The sequence below is a fragment of the Rhinopithecus bieti genome, unplaced genomic scaffold (assembly GCF_001698545.2).
Source record: "Rhinopithecus bieti isolate Rb0 unplaced genomic scaffold, ASM169854v2 scaffold_115, whole genome shotgun sequence".
Lineage (NCBI taxonomy): Eukaryota > Metazoa > Chordata > Mammalia > Primates > Cercopithecidae > Rhinopithecus > Rhinopithecus bieti.
Genome location: NW_016803181.1, coordinates 1 through 9,664, shown reverse-complemented (window position 1 = coordinate 9,664; position 9,664 = coordinate 1). Strand labels below are relative to the sequence as shown.

The 9,664-nt window shown below is 56.3% G+C and overlaps 1 protein-coding gene across 2 annotated transcripts in view; it reads right to left on the bottom strand.

Moving 5' to 3' along the window:
• Window positions 1–9,134, bottom strand: part of PLCB2 (phospholipase C beta 2) — a 12,304-nt gene extending 3,170 nt beyond the window's left edge. Inside the window, exons 1-19 of one of the 2 annotated variants that reach the window (XM_017867870.1) lie at window positions 8,313–9,134; window positions 7,983–8,149; window positions 7,746–7,892; window positions 7,409–7,566; window positions 7,060–7,142; window positions 6,704–6,788; window positions 5,942–6,092; window positions 5,707–5,819; window positions 5,482–5,578; window positions 4,331–4,415; window positions 4,065–4,189; window positions 3,419–3,573; window positions 2,715–2,879; window positions 2,070–2,169; window positions 1,490–1,594; window positions 1,216–1,310; window positions 1,001–1,076; window positions 376–598; window positions 129–294 (exon numbers count right to left, since the gene is read on the bottom strand). In XM_017867870.1, coding sequence (XP_017723359.1) covers window positions 129–294; window positions 376–598; window positions 1,001–1,076; window positions 1,216–1,310; window positions 1,490–1,594; window positions 2,070–2,169; window positions 2,715–2,879; window positions 3,419–3,573; window positions 4,065–4,189; window positions 4,331–4,415; window positions 5,482–5,578; window positions 5,707–5,819; window positions 5,942–6,092; window positions 6,704–6,788; window positions 7,060–7,142; window positions 7,409–7,566; window positions 7,746–7,892; window positions 7,983–8,149; window positions 8,313–8,359 — 2,343 coding nt within the window. In that variant the 5' untranslated portion in view covers window positions 8,360–9,134. The remainder of the gene's footprint in view (window positions 1–128; window positions 295–375; window positions 599–1,000; window positions 1,077–1,215; window positions 1,311–1,489; window positions 1,595–2,069; window positions 2,170–2,714; window positions 2,880–3,418; window positions 3,574–4,064; window positions 4,190–4,330; window positions 4,416–5,481; window positions 5,579–5,706; window positions 5,820–5,941; window positions 6,093–6,703; window positions 6,789–7,059; window positions 7,143–7,408; window positions 7,567–7,745; window positions 7,893–7,982; window positions 8,150–8,312) is intronic. The other variant, XM_017867880.1, reaches the window with a different exon arrangement.
• Window positions 9,135–9,664: the final 530 nt, after the last annotated feature.

Sequence of the window (9,664 nt, the reverse complement as noted above, 5' to 3'; positions counted from 1 at the left end):
TGGCTAGGATAACTAGCCTCTCCTGAACATGGTTTATCACTATCCAGCTGGCAAGTCCTGGTCTTTCATTCCTTTCTTTTGACTTTTTCTTTCCTTTTTCCCCTCCCCTCCCCTCCCCTCCCGTCCACCTCGGCCGCGTGCTGCTCCTTGCGCTTCAGAACGCACTCGTACTGCTCCTCGCCCTGCCGCAGCAGCTCCAGCTCCAGCCTGTCCTTCAGCTCCCGCACGCGCGCGTCCATGCCCTCAGGGCCCTCGCCCGGCGCGGCTCCGGCGCTCTCCTCGCAAGGCAGGCTCCTGGGGAGGCCACGTGGGGACAGGCCCTGAGATCCTCCGCCGCCCGCGCTGCAGAGGGCAGGGCACCGCCACGGGCCTTACCTCTTCTTGCGAGAGCCTTTGCCCGGGCCGAGCTTGCCGGCCCCGCCACCCCCCGCGCCCCGCGGCCCGAGCTCGGCCAGCTGCGCCGCGCCCCGCTGCAGCAGCTCCTCCCAGCGCCGCACTCCGCGCCGCTCCAACTCCCGCAGCTCCTTCTCGTGCCGCCGCTGCAGCTTCACGACGCCCTTTAGCTCCCGGAGCTCCTCCAGGCTGGCGGTCCGTGGCTCTGCGGAGGCCGGGATGAGGCACACCACCAGCCAGGCCGCCCTGCCTGGCCAACCCCCAAGGAGCCCCGGACCCGCCCCAGGCTCATCCCCGAGATCACCGGGCTCAGCACGCCTTACCCGCAACTTCTTTCATAGCCTCTTCCCTGGCCCAGGCCCTGGCTGCTGCAAGAGCCATGGGCTGGGCTGGGCTGGCAGGTGCTCCGGGGGGGGCCCCTTGGCTCCATTCGCCTACCCCACCCCGCCCCTTGGGAGTCGCAGTATGTGCCCCCTGCCCCGCACTTTCCTGGCACTGAGGTTTCAGACACAGCCCTTCCTTCCCCAGGTGAAATTTTTTAAAGGGAAGTGTCTGTGGGTGCAGAGGTGGAGGTGCCCCCAGTAGGTGTGCAGACCGGAGCTCATACCTGGTGACCCATTGCTCCTTGGGGCCAACGCACCATTGACCTGGCTGGCAACTGGACTCGCCAGTGGGAAGGGCTTCTGTGTAGGGAGAGCAGGTTAGGAAGGGGGCTTGACAGCCCTCTCTCCCCGAGCCTGGGACTAGGCCCTCCCCCCATCCTCTCCCACAAATAGGGCCGAGCTCTGGTGAGCCCCTGGCAGCAGTGCAGGCAACACAGACCTCAGGCAGCCCTCCCATGGCCTCCTTGAGCTTCTCAGACCTCTTGTCATGGGCATTGAAGAACTTGATGGGGTTGGCGAGGGCCACAGTGAGATCTGGGTGGGTGCACAGGACATTACAACATGGTGTATATGGAGATGTGCCTGGAAGTCTCCCCTGTCCTCACCCACTCCAGGATGCCCCATCTGGATCTCACCCCACTCTGGAGGCTGGCTGGATGGGAAGGAAGGGGGAACAGACACCCTGGGGCTCCTGGCATGCCATGGGCTCCTACCTGCCCAGGCACCAGGTACATAGTCCTTCATCTCCAGGAAGACGAAGAGCGCAGGCATGGTGAGGGGCATGTTGCTCTCACTGTGTAGGCACAGGTGGTGGTACCCTGTCAGACAGGACGGGGTTGGCAGTGAGCCAGAGCCCATTCCTGCCAGCGCTGTGCACACACAGCCCAGGACCCAAGGGTCTGACTCTGGCACTGCACTATCCTGGCTGTGTGACTTCAGCCAGGTTCCTTTAACTCTCTGAGACTTTCCTCATCTGTGAAGAGGGGATGAGTGTCTACTCATGTGGTTATTGTGAGAATGTATTATAAGCCCTTAGCACATTTTAAATGCCCATAAGTGTCAGCTACTTGAGAAACTGCCCCAGCCGTTTCAGAAAATTACAGCAATTCTGTTAGGTGGGCAGAGTTCCCGCCTCTGTCAGGTTCCTGGAGAGGTACTGTTCCTGCCCTACTCCTTGAAATGTGGGGGCTTAGGTAAGGCCTCACTCCAGGCGCCCTTCCAGAAGTTGCTCCACCCTGTGCACAGGCTCCTGCTGCTGATCTTGGAACAGTGAAGAAGGACCCCGCTCCTTACCAGAATTTAGGGCATTGATGGGGATGATGCGGTGTCCAAGAAACTTGTTGCCTTCCTCCATCACAGCCACCCTGAGAGAGGCCAGCTCAGGCATCAAGATCTGGGGAGAGGTGGGGACATGACAGGCTGGGAGGGGAGAAAGGAGCCAAGCTGTCCCCCTCCCTGGCTCCAGAAGTCTCAGCATCACTGTGAGAACATGGTGAGTGTCACCAGATTTGGTGAGGACAGACAGAGAGCACACTCTAGGCCATATACAAAGACATCCCCACAGCTCATGCCATGGCTGGTTCCACACAGGGGAGGAGGGCGAGATGTGCAGCCCAGGGCTGAGGGGACCTGGTGCAGACAGCACTTGGCAGCTTTCCTAGTGGGTATCCAGTGGGGCAAAAGACCCCCATGGGACCCTCAACCCTGAGTTCACATTTCTGCCTCTAATCTACACACACACACACACACAGACACACACACACACACACACACACACTCTGCCTACCAAGTAAACTTCTGTAAACTTGGGTTTTGCACCAGGTTGAGGGGTAGAAAGAGGAGGAGGAAGGTCAAGGAGCTGCCTTATTTACTTCCTTTTGTCTGTAAGTAGAGGCCAAGAAGTAGACAGACTCTGCCCTGCCATGCCCTGGCCCCCACCTTCTCAAAGACAAAGGGCTCCTCCTTCCAGACAGGATTAATGGAATTGGTACTGGGTGACAGCTTAGTTCGATAGCGCCTCTTGGGGTCCCCAGGAAGGCCAAACAGCTCCACTTCCACATAGGTGCGCACACTGCGTTCTGACAGGAACTGCCCAGAGATCACCTGGGGGCAGAGGCCCAGGGAAACCAGCATCAAATCCCCACCCAGGCTCTTCCCCAAGCATCTGGGGCCCCTGGCTCCCTAGAGCTGAAGCATTCGTTCTTGGGTGTTATGAAGAACCTCATTCAGCTCTGGCCACGAGTAGAGGCTGTGTAGCCCACGGGTTACAGCTAAGCTCTGAGGACCAGGGTGTTTCTAGCATGAAGGGAAGAGGCGGGCCTCCCACCTCCCTCCCCAGTCAAAGAGGGAACAACGCCTTCCCCCAGGACCTGGGGCTCTGGCTGCCCCACTCTGCCCACTCTTCCTCCCCTCCCCCACCCCAGCCTCAACCCTTCCCGTTGGTTTCCATGGGGACCAAGTGGCAGCCTCCAGTGCTGAGGAGGAGGCAGTTTCCAAGGCAACTTGCTACTGCAGGAACTGGCTGGGGCTGAAGTTTCCAGGATATCAGGGGAGGGGGTTGGGAGTTGATTGAGGGGTGGGCTCCTGTGCCCTTCTACTCAAGACCTCAGCCTCCCGGCCACTTGTCTGTCCCAGGGCCTTGCCGTGATAGAAAGGGTGGTGGCCACCACCACGTCGATGCGGTCCACTGAGAAGGGGTTGAACTGCTTGTCCGGCCGGCGCATGAACTCGTGCTTGAGGAGGTAGCCGCTCTGCCCATTGAACTCAAACACTGCCATGTTCTGCTGCATGGGCAAGTCTGGAGGGACAAGGACACTCAGTGAGGAAGGCCCAGCTCTGTAGCTGTGCCAGTCTCCATTTCCTCCATTCCCAGCCTTTGCTGTCTGGTGAATGGGGAGGTTGGGTGGACCATGAGGATGAGGGCTTCTCCTGTCCCAGTCTGGTTCCTTGGGGTGTCTCCTCTCTTAGGCAGGGTCCATAGACTGGAGGCAGCAAGGAGCAAAGCCACAGCCAGGCCGAGCACCTGTGGTGGGAGCTGGGGCAGCTGGGGCAGGTGGCCCACAGACACACCTGGGTGGAGCGGCCAGCCTGGCATCTTCACATCCATCATGTATGCGCAGGCACACAGGCTAATGCATTTCTACCCCCAAATTCTCACATACCTGGGCATGTTCTCAGAGTACACAAACAGCAGGACTCCCCAGGCTGTTCCAAAGACCCCTCAGGGATATAAAGGTAGGGGGCACAGGGACCAGGGAAGGATTCTTAGGGGCCTGGCAATGCCCTCACCCATCGTCTGGAAGTTGAGGGCAACCATCTGGCATCCAGCATTCCAGAACATCTGGGGCATGTAGTTGGAGGAGTCCATGCGGGTTCCCTTGGGGTAAATGCGGCTCATCTGGCGCTTGTTGTAGCTGTCCCAGAGTATAGGACCCTGGCCCAAGGCCATCTGCACCAGGAGGACCTAACAGCTTACCCTGGGGGCCCTGTCCCCAGGCCCTCCTCTAGCTCCCCACCCCAGCCAGGGACCCTGGCCACTGAAGCCTCAAGGATACTCCACAAACTGCACCGCGGCCTTGGAAAGCAGGTCATATGCCTTGAGTTCTGTGAAGGACGAGATGACATAACTTCGGTTCTTTTCTATATAGGGGAGAAAGGGAGGGGAGGAGTCTTATCAGGCTGTCCCCTCCCTCAGTCTTGGCCTCGCCTTTGGGGCAGCTCCGTCTAGCCTATGGAAATGCCTCCAACCCACATTGCCACTGAGGCCTGAGGTTTAGGGACCAACCTCTGGGAGAAGTGTATGGATCACAGTGCCTGCTGGGGTGAGAGGTGTTCTCAGTGTGTGTGCACAGGGGTGGGGTGTGTGCCGTGGATGTGGAGAGTGAGGCCCACATGCCATAGATGGACATAGAGGGCATGGGGAACATGCCAGGCTGAGCCTAGGGGGTTAGTAACATGCTGTGCACACATGAAATGTGAACACGTGCTTTGATGTGCACAGGGAGTGAGGTGTGTAAGCTATGGCTGAATGTCACTGGGGAGAGGGGCACATTAAGTGTAGTACACATCATGAGTGTGCACAGGCGGGGATGCAGGCTGTGGGTTCAGGGATGAGAAGTCGGTGCTACAGAAGTCCAACTGTGCACAGGAGGAGACAGAAAGAGGTGCTCATGTGCGGGACATGCACAGAGAGTGAGAGGAACGTACTGTGCTTGTGTCCAGAGAAGATAAAGGTAAACAGCCGGGGTGTGCACGAAAGGGGAAGAGTGCAATGGCGCGGTATGCTCTGGTGGCTCTCTCTGCCTCCACTCCCTCTCAGGAAGTCTCATGTCCCAGGGCCAGGGCTTCTGGACTTGGCCCAGCCCACAGCACAGTTCAGCCCTGGGAATCACAGAGCCTGCAGGCAGCTGCAGGAGCCCCAGGCCATCCCAGCCAAGGTGGCCTGTCATAACGCCCAGCCTGTCACTGACACACTCCAGAGCATTCTGTTTGGTGCCAAGTTCCTCACTAGAGAAACTGGGAGCCACTGCCACTTAAGCAAGCCCTTTGCCTGACTCCCTGGCTGGGTATTTATAGGCAGGGCCCCAAGTCCAAGGAAGGGGGAGATCCGCCTTCCTCTTACCCACCGGTCAAGCTGCTTGGTCTGGGAACAGGCTTCTCCTGAGGCTAGCCTGACCACCTGCCAACACCACTCATGCTAACTTACGAGCAGAGAACTCAAAGGAGATGAACTTGGTGGGCTGAATGTAATTCACTAGGCTGGACATCTCCTCATAAGCTGTCACTTCCAGGCCTGCTGTGCCCTAAGGAGGAGAGGGGAGGGCAAAGAAGAGGAGGACGGTGGAGAGCCCAGGAATGTGGCCCAAGGCCCCCACCCAGGGGCTCAGCAGTGAAGGATGACACAGCGGGGCCCAGGGCTACCCCCACACACCTCATCCGACTGCATCTTCTTAATCTCTTCTTCGTCCAGGTTTCCTGACTCCTCCTCCTCTTCCTCTTCCACCTGGTCGTCCTCCAGCTCAGTCCCTTCCTCGCCAGCCCACACTGCCACACACAGCTCTGTCGGTACTGGCTCCTGCATGGCTCCTCCAGGTCCAGCCCCTCTCCTGTTCCAGCTGCTCCTAATACCCCCACCATAGTCTTCCCTGACTCATCTGTGCCCTCACCTGCAGGGGCACTGCGTGGGCTGCTGCCCTCAGCCTCCCCACCAGGATCCTTACTGGAGGAGGTGGGGGTGGAAAACTGGTTCTTCTTGTTCTTGATGAGGATCTTGCCCTTGAGATCCTCAGGGCTGGGCAGGGGGACACCTGGTTTCAGCTATGGAGTGGAGAGCAGGTCAGCACCATCTTCTCACCTTCATGGCATAGCCTGAGCTCCTTAATACCAAGCATGCTCCCTTGGTGTCCACCACTCCTCTTGATCCACCTCTCACTACTTCTCCTCATCCCATTCTCACCAAGATAAATCCAGCTTATCCCTTGGAGTAAATGCGGCTCATCTGGCGCTTGTTGTAGCTGTCCCTAAGTATAGGACCCTGGCCCAAGGCCATCTGCACCAGGAGGACCTAACAGGCTAATCTAGGAGCCCTGTCCATCACTTCCTCCAGGAAGCCTTCCCGGATCCCCCAAGACCAGATCAGAACTCCCTAGGTGCTCCCATAACAACCACTGAGTTGTAATGGCCTGGTTACTTGTCTGTCTCCTCACCAGAGGGTAATACACCTGAAGGCAGGGACTGTGTCTTTGTCACTAGCATACCCTGAAGCCCAGCACAGAGCCTGACACATGGTAGGTGACAGGATCCCAGACTCACATCTAACCAAGTGAACCCTAGCATCCTTAGGAGTGTCTCCCTCCCTAACCTGGTCCTCACCCTGCCCCAGGTTCCCAGGTCCAAGGCCCAAATGTCCCACAGCAAAGCCCACTCACTGGGAACTTTTCCAGGGGCTCTGTGAGCAGCATATCCCCGAAGATCATCCGGCAATACTCAGCCATCTTAGCCTGCTGGCGGGGTCTGCAGGGAGCCAAAGTGGGGGTGGGGTTCAGTCACTCAGCACCAACCCTATTGTGTATCCTTTTGTGCCCTTGATGACCCAGATCAGGGGCCAGGAGGTCAGGGAGGGAGGGACTCGAGAAGGAGAACATGGGGCCTTAGGGAGATAATATTGAGACATGGGAGAAGCTCCAGGCGATGGCTAGAGGCTGGGGCAGTTGCGGGGAGGACAGTTGCAGGCAGGAGACTGGGGACTGGGTGCGAATGTGGCTAAATGGGCCTGGATACGCACGAGTCCACATGGTTCTCAAATGACAGGATGATAGGATAGGGGGAGGTCTTAAAGGCGCTTTCTGCAATAGCCTCAATTGCTTCCTGGAGGAGAAGGAGACTCCATGAACAGAAAGTCAGCATTCTGACTGCCTATCCCATGATGGCACTTTCCCCCCTGCCTAGTTTCAATACACACATATATATAACTGGATAGCCGCCATTGGCCCCCAATCCCCTCTGGTCCCCACTGGTCTGAGGCCTTCCAGCCATTCCTCCTTTCTAGCTTCAGCCCTCCAACCCCTCAAAGCTTCTGGCCCAGAGCCCTTCCCTACTGTCACTACCACCAGCCTCTGTGCCCTGGGTCTCACTTTGAAGAAGATGTCTGTGGTCATGGTGAAGCCGTGGGTGATAATGGGCTCTTCGTCAGGGGGTTTCCCCTTCCAGCAGTCTAGCTCCACGCAACGGCAGCCGGACAGCAGCACCTGGCGGTACATCTCAGCCGAGGAGAGGCCTGAGAACTGGCCGGCTGAGCCAGAGGATGGGGAAGAGGTGAGGGCATCACCCAAAGGCAGCCCAGCTCTCCCCCACCCCACTCCATCATGGTCTGTGTTATTCTCAGGGCCAGCAGCATGTGGGCAACCCCTGTGGAGGATGCAGAGAACCCCTGTGAAAGCAGAGGTTGGCACCGAGGTTATCAGAGCCCACCTGTCAGGTAGGTGTTGTGGGACGAGTTGATGAAGTAATGATTGAGTGGCTGTGTCATGTCATGGTTGAGCAGCAGCTTGTCCTGGGCCAGCACACTGTTCTCCGGCCCACAGAGAAACCAGACCATGCCCTCAGGTGACAGCTGGCCTGGGGGACAGGAGATAGCTGTCAGGGCTGCAGCCCCACTGCCAAGGCAGGACAGGACCACAGGGGACAAGGGGTTCCCTTAGTTCTCACCCCTCTGCACATTGATGCCACTGGGCTCATACTTGTCGATGAGGCCCTGCACCTGGTCAGGCCGTGCTGGCGGGAACAGCAGGGAGTTAAGCCGGGAGTCCCGCTGTTTCTGGTTGATGAATTTGGTCAGGTGCTCCTTCGTCATGTAGGGTTTGGCCTTAGCATGGCTGCAGGCCAGAGAGAAGAGTGCAGGTCCACATCCCTTGGGCCTGGAGGCTTAGACAACCCCCTTGTCCAGTGAAGCCTCCTGATTCCCGGCATGGCAGGTGGGAGGAGGGGATTGTTGGCCACCACCCTTTTCCCACGACAAGCACAACCCAAGAAACTCACTAAGAAGTGAAGATCTCATCTATTTCTGGCCGAGGACAGAGGCTCATGAGGAAACTCTTGTAGACAGGTTCTGGGAAGTCCTCAGGATTGATGGCATCGTTCTGGGGGCATAGTCACCTTATTGCCCCTGCCCTCACCTTCTCAGAGCTAAGAACCACAAACTCGGCCCAGCCCTGGTCAAGGGGACCTGGTCAGAAGGCAGGCTCAAGGCAGACAGAAGAACTTCAAGGACACCCAAGCACCCACTTCTCAAGGCCCTGGTTGCCTAGCAGAGAGCATGCTTAGCTGGTTTGCTCTGACCCTGATTTTGTACAGTGGCTATTCCATCGGCTGGGGCAGGATCAGAACTAAGAATGACCAGAATGAGGTAGAAAAGAGGTCAGAAGAAATGGTGCTGCTTGTCAGGGTAGTAGGCTGTCTTTTTTAAATATTCAAAAAATATTCAAAATATTCAAAAGAAGCAATTTACATACAAACATATATGCACCTAACTACAGAGCCCCATAATATAAGAAACAAAAACTGATAGAATTGAAAGGAGGACAATTCAACAATAATATTTGGAGACACCAAAAGCACGGGGACAAAGAAAGATAAACTTCATCAAAATTAAAAACTTTTGTGCTTCAAAGGCCACCATCAAGAAAGTGAAAAGGTAACCCACAGAATGGGATAAAATATTTGCAAACCAGACATCGGATAAGAGATAAGTCAACGAAAAGACCACCCAATTGAAAGATGAACAATGAATTTGAATAGGTATTTCTCCAAAGAAGATATATAAGTGACCAATAAACACACAAAAAGGTGCTCAATATCATTTGTTGTTAGAGAAATGCAAATCGAAACCACAATGAGATACCACTCCCACTAGGATGGCTAAAATAAAAGACAATCACAAGTGTTAGTGGGATGTGACGAAACTAAAACCCCACACAGCACTATGGGAGGCCAAGGAGGGTGGATCACCTGAGGTCAGGAGTTCAAGACCAGCCTGGCCAACATGGTGAAACCCCATCTCTACTAAAAATACAAAAATTAGCCCAGCATGGTGGTACATGCTTGTAATCCCAGCTACTTGGGAGGCTGAGGCAGGAGAATTGCTTGAACCTGGGAGACAGAGGTTGCAGTGAGCCGAGATCGCACCACTGCACTCCAGCCTTGGCCACAAAGTGAGACTCTGTCTCAAAAATAAATAAATAGGCCAGGCGCGGTGGCTCAAGCCTGTAATCCCAGCACTTTGGGAGGCCGAGACGGGCGGATCACGAGGTCAGGAGATCGAGACCATCCTGGCTAACATGGTGAAACCCCGTCTCTACTAAAAAATAAAAAAAAAAAAAAAAAACTAGCCG